Genomic DNA, 12,603 nt, shown 5'->3' with positions numbered 1-12,603 from the left:
GTGGAATCCAACATTTCTTGCATGAATGCCTGTATAATGTGGCGATAGCTGTGAGAAAAGAGGAGCCCGGCATCTAAGACCCAACACAATGAAAATGCAATGAATCGGAATGCCTCACAGATCATAGCGGAATCAGAATTTCCAGCAAGGAAAATCTTTTCATGGTGAATTAAGTGGTGGATGAAGAAAAATGGTGATGAAAAAAGGTAGGCACAGATCACAAACACTGGGCTCAGGGCTCACTGCTGAAGATTTAAGAACCTTAGCTAAAGCTATGCAGAATAGAATGTGGAAAATTGAATTTACTAAACAATTAAGCATTGAATTAATCTACATCCTGCACAGTAGAAAAGTGGGGGAGGGAGCAGAGCAGAGCTGAATAAATCAGTGGAGCTCATTAAAAGATAGTGAATATATCAGGTCTGTTGTAGCATGAAGGAGGACAGTTTCCTGTATAACATGGAATAATTCTTGGGTTCTAAGTCACCTTTCTGGAGTCCTAGTCTTAATCAGATTAACAAACATGCTTCTGATGAGGTTATTCTGTTGCTCTGTATTTTAGCTTGTTATCGGTAGCTTTTCTATTAATTACGAGTCAGATCACCAGTCAACAATAGTAGTGAGGGACAACATAAATAAAATGAGAGAGCCCAGGAGATGTCACTCGCAGGATCTCATGCATCCTGAAACTCCCACGGGTTCCTGCAGCCTCCCACATGCCTTGCCGGTCTTTTGTTCAATTACAGTTAATGCAATACTTTGCCATTTTCTCCTTCTAATTATATTTTCAAGTGGGATTTGTAGCACATAGAAAAACATCCTTTTACATGTCGAGGCACCGGGGTTTTGTGCCTGGCATTGTCTGTCCCCTGGGTGCTGTACCATTCTTTCTGCAGAGCTCTGAATAAACAAGTCCCCCTTTTAGAGCTGCAGTTGTACAAACTGAAAATTTATGCATTAACTGTTTGCATTCTGAGCATGTGTTCGAGATTACGTCTTCTAGCATTCTCCTGACATGCTGCAGAATGCGTGTTTGTCAAAAGCTCCCCTCTCACGGCGCTCCTACCTTTCAATCCCAGCATCAGCGGATCAATTAGCACCATTTTGGAGAATATGCATAATGGTTGAGCCGGACACACAAGTGGTGGCTCTTTCTGCGATTCTGCTTCATTCTGGGGGGCCACGTTAGTCTTCTGGCCAAGGTTGGAGAGCCGGTGGCAGGCAGTCATCCTCTTCAGGAACGTGGACTCTTCCCTTTGATTGGTACGCAGCACGCCTGGGCTCTTCCCCTTTCTTTTTCTGGGTGTCACAGACATTTTGACCCCTCAGCCTTTCTTATCTTCTCAGGAACACGGAAATACTTCTCGAGACAGATTTTGCTAGGCACATTCAAAGCGTTGGGAGGGTCAGTAGACTTTACTACGACGCAGCCATGAACGGGGACAGCCTGGGATTGAGACGAAGTGGGCATATTTTACACACAAGATCATCCTGCCTTGCCACTAATAATCTTGGAGACAAACACCACTTCCCAGCCAAGGACCAGCTTTCTCTTCTGCATCATTCCTACCGTGCGGGATGACCAGTGACTCATAGGACTGTTTTTGAAAGCTAGCACTAAAAGCTAATTAAAATCTTTTCTGGTGATAAAGGGAGATTTGGGAGAAGTGTTGCCATGATTGTTTTCCCCAAGAATTTAATTTACTGCCAATTTTTCCTATCTGAATGTTACTTTCAAATGCACCCAGTGATAAGAAGCAACATCTGTTTTCCGTTCAATAGTACAAGAAGGCTCGGCATGGGGCTGAGTGTACACAGTCCATGTGAATCTATTGTTATTCTCATTCCTTTTTTGTCCCTGTGCCTGGTCCATTTGCCGTGTACCATCCGGCAAACAGCTGACACATACTAGCTATTATGGACCCCGGCCTAATTGTGAGTCTTAAAAGCTCTGCCATGTTTGTCTTCCAGGATGAATCAGAGGCCTCTGTAAACCGCAGTGTTAGAGACCACTGCTCTCATTTTGCATTTTCAGAACAGGAGCAGACTGTCATGCCAGAGGGTTTGTTGACGTTAAAAATATAGTCAGAATCAAGTGGCAGCACTCCTCTCCCCACCCCTCACCCCCACTTCTTTGCCTGGAACGTTTTTGTTTTCCTTGGTAATAAAGCATACAATTACTTATAGAATAACTATTTGTAGATATTATTTTAGCTCAGAGGCAGAAACTGGCCAATTTTAAATGTGCCAACGTCGCTCCGAGCTGGCACCGTTTGTGGAGGGGAGCGGGAAAGGTGGCTTGGCCGTCCGGCCTAGGCTTCCCTGACTTCGTTACTATATGATGGGATCCCACTGGACCAGTGTTAACAGACCACTCTATTTGGATTTCTGATCTGTGCCCCCACAGCCCTCTTGGAACAGAGATCACGATGACACAGCATCGACGCGTTCGGGAGGAACCCCGGGCCCTTCCAGCGGCGGCCACACATCGCACAGTGGGGATAACAGCAGTGAGCAAGGTAGGAGAGGCGTTCTCATTCTCTCGTGCTACTCGTTTCATTGTTAAGGGTTGAAAAATCAGAAATGCCTAGTTAGTTCCTATTAATCCCGTTTCTCCTAGAACATAAGCCCCTTAGCGTAGGGGAATCAGCTTCTCTTATTTGTTTCTCCAGACCCTTTCTTCCTTTGTGCCACCCCAGCTGCCTAACTGGCCATCACCTGCTCACCTCCAGAAAACGGTCGGTGAATTGACCGGGGGCAAGATTAGAGGAGATTAGAAGTTCAAGTGTGTGTAAAGAGCATTCCCACTCTTACCCTGCGATCCAAATAAAAAAGTATTTTTATTACCTGCCCTTAGAGGCTTCTCAAGAGATCATGAAGAAACATCTTTCACGATTCCAAGTCAGTGATGTCTTCAGATGCTTAGAAGGCCGTAGCCTTTTGGGAACCCACACTGGGCTTCCCTCTCCACTGGGTTGAGGCGGTTTTTTTTCCGGATTTGCTTATCCGAATCTCTTAAGTGCTTGACTTCATTGCAAAGTCAGACTACAGGGAATTAGGGAGAAATGAAAAGAAGCCAGATCCATTTAGCTCGTACTGTTCCTTGAATGCACATACCTGTGTGTATACTTGGGTGTCCATGGCTATGCACATCTGACCGTGACTAGTAGGAAAGAAAGTTTTAACATGTAGTTCATCTTCAGCGAAAAGGCGAATGATTATTCAGATGTCTTGTGCTGCCTTCGGTGAGACCCACTGCAGAGGAATTTTGTGTTCAGTTAGCACAACCAAAGCTTAAGAGTGTATTCTCTATTTGAAAATAAAAAGACGGCTTTATTGAAGTTGACTCTGAGCCCACAGTAGGTGCATACTTTAAAATCCGGTGTGATGATGGTGTGCCGCTAGACAACAAAAGAATTTTGTTTTCTCACATACATTGGGCTGGACCAATTAGATTTGCAAAGTCTAAAATGAATTTGACATCATTAATTGGAAAACAAAACCAGGAAATTTTTTTTTTTTTAAGGCACGTGTATGCTACTTGGACTGGGAATAACTTCTACACATAGAATTTTAAGCATCTGAGATATTTTATTGTTCAAAGGAAAGTTGCTGATTTCACCACAACTCTGAGTGTAGTAAAAAATGGAGCCCACGATAGTAAACGCGTTGAGAGCTGAGGCAGAAACATGTAACCTCTGACCTCTGACTTTTACTGGAAACTGATACGCAGCATAAATCCACGGGGCCTTTTCTCTTTCAAGTGTGTGTATGTATGTGTGATGGTGTTGCTGCTCCCGGGGCTAGAACTAAGGTGATGTCGGCACTTTCAATAGGAAGCCCTATTTTCAGCTTCTTCCATGAGTTTCCAAAAAGGTGGAAAGGGGATCTAAATTCTTCTTCCTGTACTCCAAAATTGCTACACGAGGTCATAGCCTCTTGTTTTATCTGTTTCTTTTTCTTTTTTGTTTCTTGCTTTAAAAAATATATATATATTATCTATCACCTAGGAACAGGCAGGTAGCTTAGCTGCTGCTTTGATGGCTTGCGAACTGCTGAAACGGACTTGAATGTAAAATTGTAGCATATATGCTTTCTCAAACATAATCTGATGAAAGGATTTTGAGAGGCCAAAGGCCCTGTCCCAGTTCTTCCCCTGTGACATGTCATAACAGGGAATTAGGAATTTTGCATGTTTCCTTTTCCTTCAAGAAGTGTTATCCAAAGGCCAATTTAATAAGGAATTTGATGGTAATCTGGAGACATGTCTCTTTCACAGTACCTGAGTTTTCTGATTACATTATTTCTCTTTTGTACTTTTCATATAAGATCACCACCTATTCTGCTTTTTTTAAAAAAAAAAAAAAAAAAAAAGAATTTTCCCATATCATCTGAATGAGCTCTGTTGAGCCTTCCTAAAACAATCCTGGCCTCATTTGACAGAGGAGGAAAATAAGGTATGGGACCTTATTTGGTCCCATATTGGTATTGGGACCAATATTCCCACTTCAGGGGAAGAAATAAAGGAAAGAAAAAAAAGAGGAATGGGGCATCTGACTGGCTCAGTCAGAAGAGTACATGACTCCTGATCTTGGGGTTGTGAGTTCAAGCCCCATATTGGGTGTAGAGATGACTTAAAGGAAAATCTTTTAAAAAATTACAAAAAGAGGGATAGAAGGAAGCACATAGAAAAGCACAGATCAGGGCTGAGGGATGGGCTCTTTATTAATAATATAGTTTATAGACAAGATGATGTGCATTAACTAAACTTATTGAGCTGATCATTTTGCAAGATAGGTAAGTCATTATGCTCTATACCTTGAATTCTGGATGTCAGTTACACATGGATAAAACTGAAATAAAGACAGTTTTTAATTTAATTTTAACAATTTTCAATTTTAAGTAATATAATTTGTATTTATACTAAAAATTCATTATAAGAACTTCTTGCTTGTTTCACTTTCAAAAATTACACAGCAAAGTCTTACTCATTTGGTTTTTTGAGGTGGTGCAAAGCCTAAATGAATGGAAACTCTTGGTTGCATTTAATTACATAAAAATATCTTCAACTAAAAAAAAAAATCTTCAACTCAATGTTTCCAAATAATGAACTTAAGGGAGTCATTTTTATAACTAGTTAAGAACATTGCATTGCCCTGAGAGCTTTGGGGTGGTCTTGGGCAGCATCAGACCCCAAATTTCAGTTTCCTGATTATTTGTCTAAGATTCTTGTCCTCATGCTCTCTTTCTTGGCTCTCCACTGAGGAATCAAGCCAGTGACTCCCACTGTGATCCAAAAGAAGCCTTCTGTGTAGACTCCCCCCCCCCCAGCCCCCACCCAACACCTTGAGAGCCAGGGTGCAGGAGGCCCTCCTGTGGTCTTACCTGCCCTTCTCTGTGGCTTCTCCTCCTGGGCAGTGTGTTTTCTCTCTGGCTAAATGCAGAATGATGCCTGCAAGTGCTGCTGCCACTACATCTGTGCATTTCCATGCCAACCGTGACCCTCCTAAACCTTTTTTCATCCCTGAGACCTGTGGAGCTGGGTCTTTGTGCAGCCTTCAGATTAACTGTGCACAGTGGCTTTTCCATGTTTGCCCTGCCTGCCTTTTCTGGCAGCCATAGATATGTAAGCTGTGCCAGCATTTGGCCCGTAATGCATGTCCTAAATAGTTATTTACACAGTTTGAGTCCATTTTAGTCAACTGGGTAAATAACAGCCCTCTTCAAAAGATTTATAAATCCATAAATATGTCTTTATACATACCCAATAGACAGAAATAACTCAATCTGTCAAGAACATATCCAAAGAGGTGTTTCCCCCACAGACAGGAGTAATACATATTTTAAAACTTTCTCTACTGTATTATTTGTATTGTGTTTCTTTTTCCTCATTCCTTTTCATTTTTCACCACTTCATTATGGCACCTGTGATACCAAAAACAAAACAAAACAAACAAAGAAAACCAAACACAACAACAACAAAAAACCAAAAAACAGAAAAGAAATCCCCAGGCTTGCCTCTGTTACCTTATCTGCGCATGACGTAGGCATTAGGCAGGCTATATTTTCATTTGGACTTTCAAAGTTTAAAAAAAAAAAAAAAGTCATTCAGGAAATTTGTAATATTCTGACAGATTTCAAAATACAGTGACAATTCCTAGTGAGGCTTCCAGCAATTTGGGGGATTTTGAGTGCCTGATGACTTGCCAAATTAGTGGCTGTTGTGGTTGATGGAATAGTTTTAGTCCAAATTTTTATCTAAGCATAAAAATATAAAACAGAAAATCCAATGCTGGGCATTCTAAAAAGAGTACATGCAAGATACATAATTAAGAAGATGTTGAAGACTATTATTCTTCAGGGATTTGGTGTTTATTTATGATTTACATAATACTCCTTTCCCCCCAACTCAAACCGTTTATCATGGTAACTTTTCTGAGGGCCTCTACTTTCATTTAATATGAACACTTGTGGCCGTTTGCAGGAAAGTGAGTCTTTGACAGTGAAGCTCCTTTAAGCTGGCATTGAAAAGGAAGGCCCCACGCCTGTCTCTGGTTGGGGGTTCTGGTGATGTTGCTCTGACATTGATTCTGGGTACTCCTTTGCTTCCTCAGAGCACTGCCGAAGCTACGACATTGGATCCTGATTTTATCCCTGTCTCTTATTTGCCCCTTTCCCATTCCAGAAGAGAAAAATGTAAGCTCAGAAATACTGAAGTAACGGTCAGAGTCAACTCCAGGATCTTGTCTCTTGGCTTTGCTTCGTGACCCCGTTAGGATGGGCTGCTTTCACGACCCCAGGCGGGGTCTCACACATAAGATGAGGGGCATATTGGCAGACGCATGACTCCTTCCTCTGTCTTTTTTCTCCTACCATGTGCCGCTGCCCTACTGACCAGAACTAGGGTCTCCTCTAGGAAGCATGTGGCTTGGAGCAGGAGAACACCAAGCACATTTGGTGTCTCTCTCCACCGTATTTGGACTCTTTCCCAGGAGGGTTGCCATAGTCACCCTATAACTCACAAGCAGCTTTGGTTATGACTGACCATGGTTTGCGTTTGGACATGTCTTCTTCTTTTTTTTTTTTTTTTGTTCAACGTCACGAGAGAGGAGTATATGCTAGCAATAAAATAACATAATGACATGTTAAGGGCTATCTGTCAGTATAGGTATTTCCAACCCTTACTTGGTAAATAAAAGAGATGGCAAAGGTTCAGAGAGGCTAGGAGACTTGCCCAAAGTCATATACAGGTGGTAGTAGAGTCAGGACCCAAACCCATACAGTGTGACTCTAGGGCTCATGCTCCTGAGGCCTGTGTCCTCTGGTGCTTTCGTGTGACGAGGAATGGAAAACAGATCATTGATGAACCCTCTTTCTCTTACCAAGTTGAGGCCTTTTTCAACAGTGTCTGTACCAGGCCTGGCCCTGTCTCCATAATGGTGGCGGAGCTGGTAATGGGCCAGAGTCAGCGTTAGCCTCAGGGGGGTTATACTCTGCTGGGGAGTGAGAATCTAGATTCTAGTGTTAAGTAGAATGAGAGATTCACAGAGAAATGTGATGATTGATATAATTAATTTGTATTATGTATTAAGAGCCTATACCATTTCGCTCATTCACAGATTTATTGAATTGAAACTAGGAGCATACAAAACAAATAAGGACATTTCTCTTGCAGAGCATTCCCCATTTAAAGCTCATCTCATTTTCCTCTTTTGTGAGAAAAAAGAGAAAGTATTATTTCTATGTTGAAATTTGATATAAAACATCTCAACTTGAAAGGGCTTTAATGATTGCTGAAACCTCTAAAACTCACTTCTGAACTTCTCCTTTTGGGGGGCAGGACTCATTCAACAATAGTATCTTTGCTCCTACTTAAAAATAAAAAAAAGCAAAACCAGCATGTTTCTTTAAAGAGGAATAATTGAAAAGTACTGCTATTTCTTTATAATAATGTGTGATAGTTGCAATGCCTCCCAGTGTACCCCGTCCCCCCACCAACTCCAGCTTTTGTATGAGTTCAGGCAACCTACAGGCAGAAGGCAATCCCATTTATTATTAAAGGGAATCCGAAGGCAGTTGTTTCAGGCTTGGGAGACCAGCAGGCAGAGCTGGCTGGGAGGGGGCGGGGAGCAGGGAGAGGGGCAGCGGGGAAGGGCCACATTACGTTCCAGATGACTAAGCAACGATTTATATACCAGCTTGCCTTTTTACATGAAGAAGAAAAGTAATAACAGCCCAAACCCGGGCATTTGAAACAGTCAGCTGTCCGATGAATAATGGGATAGGTGGGAAGGAGCGCTCTGATTGGATGTCTTAATGAGCACATTTCTTGCAGAGTTTGGGCTGCAGTTCCCCTTGACCTTTGCCCTTTATTGACCAAACTGACACTTCATTTTTCACATACTTCCAATTATGGCTCGGCTTAAGTGTTGCCCTCCCTCCTTTATTTCTTTCCTATGGACAACTTGAGAGTGGTTGAGGCCACAGAAGATATTTTCATTTGAAAAACTACCGTAGCAACTCAGGTTTGGGAGGTAATCTGTAATCTGCAGTTTTTCAGATGAAAACACAAAGTGAACGCTGCTTGTTTAGAAACAGTTTTCTTTGCCTTTTTTTTTTTTTTAATCCCAACTGATTTTTAAAACGGTGTTTATAAGAACCTCAGAACCCTGTGAATCAAAAAAAAAAAAAAAAAAAAAGTTTGTTTGGATTTTTTTCATTCCATTTGTCTGCTGGTCAGGGTAACTTGAATGATCTCTATTTGTTCACACTTACTTGTTAAGTCTTACACTTCTGCGGGGACTTCTTGTATTTCAGTGGTGCCCTAATGCTTTTTGACTAATACACTTCGGAGAGAAAAGTAAAATATAATTGTGACTGCAGGCCTTCACCCTTAGACCACTGCAGCCTCGTGTGTTACTTTAGTCACACTTCATGTTGGGCTGCAGATTAAAGAGTGGCCTTTGCGCGCAGTGGCAGGCAGAAGAGGAAAATGATTTCCTGATGGGAAAAGTCAGGTGTAAAAAAGAAAGGGGAAGTTATTATACTCAGCAAATCCCTGTTATCAAAAGGTCCATATCATTAACTTATCAAACACGTTGAACAAGATGGATAGACAGAGAACTGTTTTTCCGGAACAACCCATGCTGTATATTCAACCTTTCCTTTTATTGACTCATCAAATGCGAGTAACTGTTTTCTGTTACCCATTCTCTTGACTTCTAGCATCATGAAAGCAGGTCATCTCAAAACAAAGAAAAATAACTTTGTCATCTAAAGAGCAATAACTGTATATTTCGGGGATATGCACTTGGCCATGAGTGTTTTCACAGAGACTGCATCTTCTGACTATTAGGTGACATCGCTGGGAAGCTGGAAGTCAGTGTTTTTCCTCTTAAGCGACTGAAAAATGCCTCTGAAATTATTTACTCCCAAATATATTTCCCTCCGACACAGAAGTATTTGTTCCAAAAGTGCATGAGGTGTTCCCTACTTTATTATGTAGCCCTCTGGCATATCCATGGCATAATTTTACTATAATATGGTAATAAAAGAATATGTAAAAGGCAGACAAAGGTTCTGTCTTTTTCTGTAAGGTGACCTCTGTTACCAAGTAACTGCTTTACTTATGAGCTTATTAAAAACTCAAAAAATGAGCTTTTCATACTTCATAGGCATTGATGTGAAAATGAGCTGTCCTGTGAGTAGTTTTCTTGATCATTTTTAGAACAATTGATTAGCCAAAGAGCTCCTGTCATTAGTTGACATTGACTGATAGCAATTTGTCACAAGCTCTGAAGGTCAGCTAGACAGTTGGAGTTTCAGCCTGCCTTTGATTGACCTTTACTGATTCCATCCTCATGTGATTGGCTTTGAATAGGTATGACCCTCGATCGGAAGAGACAAGGCATTTGTCACCAGGGCCATTTCTTATATTTTCTGTTGATTGCTCATTTTTATTTATGCGTGAACTCACGGTCTGGATATCTTATCAAATTTATACTCTAATTTTTGGCATGTAAAAGGCGTGATCCTTTTTAACCATGGCCTTAAAACCACAATTCTGTCTTCTCCATGGTTTGTGGTGTGAGAGTGGACTCCATGAGTTGTGTAGACTTGGCTGCTGGCACTTGGCATTGTCACCTGTGTGGACACCTGAGTTTTGTGGCATGGGGTGGATGCGTGCATGCCACGTGGAGTTTTGTTGTTGTCGCTGCTGTGGTTGTCGTTTAAGAAGTGCCTGCTCTGGACGCCTGGGTGGCTCAGTTGGTTAAGCAGCTGCCTTCGGCTCAGGTCATGATCCCGGCGTCCTGGGATGGAGTCCCACATCGGGCTCCTTGCTTGGTGGGGAGCCTGCTTCTCCCTCTGCCTCTGCCTCCCATTCTGTCTGCCTGTGCTTGCTTGCTCTCCCTCTCTCTCTCTGACAAATAAATAAATAAAATCTTAAAAAAAAAAAAAAAAAGTGCCTGCTCCGGGATGACTTGTAGAAGTTCTGAAATTATACTCCAGTTCTCAGGCTTTCCTAGAATTAATTACACTGGCCTTTCAAGAGTCATGTGATAGTTTTAAATAAAAAATAAGTAAAGAATTATATGTACGTTGATGTTCTGTCAGTTCATTGTTTGGCTCTGTAGCCAGGAAGTATGAAAACTTTTTTATTTTTATTTTTTATTTTATTTTTTTAAAGGTTTTATTTATTTATTTGACAGACAGAGATCACATGTAGGCAGAGAGGCAGGCAGAGAGAGAGGAAAGGAAGCAGGCTTTCTGCTGAGCAGAGAGCGCGATGTGGGGCTCGATTCCAGGACCCTGAGATCATGACCTGAGTCGAAGGCAGAGGCTTTAACCCACTGAGCCACCCACGCGCCTCTGAAAACTTTTTTAAAAAGGTATCTTCCTGTCAGTTTTCCTCAGCCTGCTGTAAGTTAGAGAAGGCCTCTCTGGCTGTTCATAGTGTTAGCTTTTCGCGGAGAGTGGAATAGATGTTCTATCATGGTGGACTCAGAGTTGTTTGTAATGCTCCGTTCTTTCTTCCCTGAGCTGTAAGCTATTTTCCCCCAACTGCATCACGTAGAGAAGAAATATTCCATTCTTCTATTAATAATGTGGGTTTTATTACCTCGTGTTAATGATAAAAATGGCGACCTGAGCTTTAAAAACCTAGATACTAATGTGTCATTATGTAATTATTTAATGCAGTTTCTAACGAAGGCCTTTTTTTTTTTTTTCCCTCATTCTCTCTCCCTTTCCCTTCTTGATTCTGCGTTCGGTTTTAAGCTATATGCAGTCACTTGTTTTTTCAGATCGGCCCTCCTAGGAGTTCCAGGGCTGCCACACACAGCCCACCTGGCCCAGCTGAACCTGTGTTTCAGTTGCTACCCAGGAAAATACACCAGGAGAGGACCCATCGTCCCGGGTGGCAGATTCTTCACCCATGTCATTGTTGGCAAGGCAGAAATGAGGACATTAACTTTGGGGAAGTATCCATTTAACATAGCCCAGGGAGATAAAAAGAGTTTAGAACTGTAATAGCTTTTGCAGATAAGCCACAATATTACTGAGAGCTGTATTTAAGGGGAGAAGTATAAATGTATCCATTCTGGTCAGGTGGTCAGAAAGGAATTAGGCGCTGACCGTAAGGCAGGTGTTCTGTACGAGGCTCTGAGAATGACTAGGGCATAGTATTTACCCTTGGAAGTTGGTGTGCGCTACCTCGAGCATCAAGCATGTGTATGCGGAATCTTCTCTGAATACTGAACATTCTCAGGGAGCTGTGAGTGTATTTATTTCACAATAGGCCAATGACCCAGACACGGTGAACTCTGGGAGGAGGGCTGTTGGCTGAAAGACAAGGTGGGAGACATTTAACCTAGTTGGCACAGGGACCCCTCTCCCTTGGTCCTCTGACTGCCATAAAGGTTCAGCATCTGGTGAGCCCTGTGAGATCAACGTTGATCCATAGCCCAGTCTCAGGAACTTGGTTCAGCCCTCCCACATAGCCAGGTGGCCACTCGGGGCCTCTGCTGCCTGAACCACTGGGGTCACCATTGCTCTCTCCACCGTTAGTCACCTGGCTGCCAACTCTTGCTTATCCTTTGCAGGGAATGCTGATATTTTGGGGACTGGCAATCTGGCAAGGACAATGGTTGGCTGCCTTGTCGGTGTAATATTTTTATTAATGAATGAAATAAAATACATAGGACTACAAGGGAAACTAATTATATTGAAATTCAGTTATCAAAATGTTTTAAAAAACAAATTGTAATACAATGATATAGTGCCTTGTTAAATATGTATTAAATAACGAGGTCTAGCAGTGATTCTATCGTCTACCACATTTTTGAAATAGTGAGGAATGTAAATGATGTTTTAAGATGTTTGTAACAACTATATTGTTGTATGTAAATATGATTTCCTTTGGTGACAAAGTCACAGGTCCTGCTAATGGTTCTTTGGTTTGTCACTTACCTAGATACGCGCTTGAAAGAAATGCTTATTTCAGTTAGAGGTTAGTGAGAATAAAATTTGGATCTTTCCCTTTGCACATAGGAAGATCTTCTGAATTTGAACCCTGGGCCCCTTAAGTGGGGAGGATCTATGTAG

The 12,603-nt window shown here is 41.8% G+C and overlaps 1 protein-coding gene across 2 annotated transcripts in view; it reads left to right on the top strand.

The window, feature by feature from the left end:
* MEIS1 (Meis homeobox 1) overlaps positions 1-12,603 on the top strand; it is a 133,471-nt gene that overhangs the window by 26,601 nt on the left and 94,267 nt on the right. For both annotated transcript variants that reach the window (XM_059405957.1, XM_059405959.1), the window contains exon 7: positions 2,408-2,519. In XM_059405957.1, the coding sequence (XP_059261940.1) occupies positions 2,408-2,519 (112 nt within the window). The remainder of the gene's footprint in view (positions 1-2,407; positions 2,520-12,603) is intronic.

This window comes from Mustela nigripes, chromosome 7 (genome assembly GCF_022355385.1).
Source record: "Mustela nigripes isolate SB6536 chromosome 7, MUSNIG.SB6536, whole genome shotgun sequence".
Taxonomy (NCBI): Eukaryota; Metazoa; Chordata; class Mammalia; order Carnivora; family Mustelidae; genus Mustela; species Mustela nigripes.
Note: the sequence above shows the minus strand (reverse complement) of the source record. Positions and strands in the feature narration are given on the sequence as shown.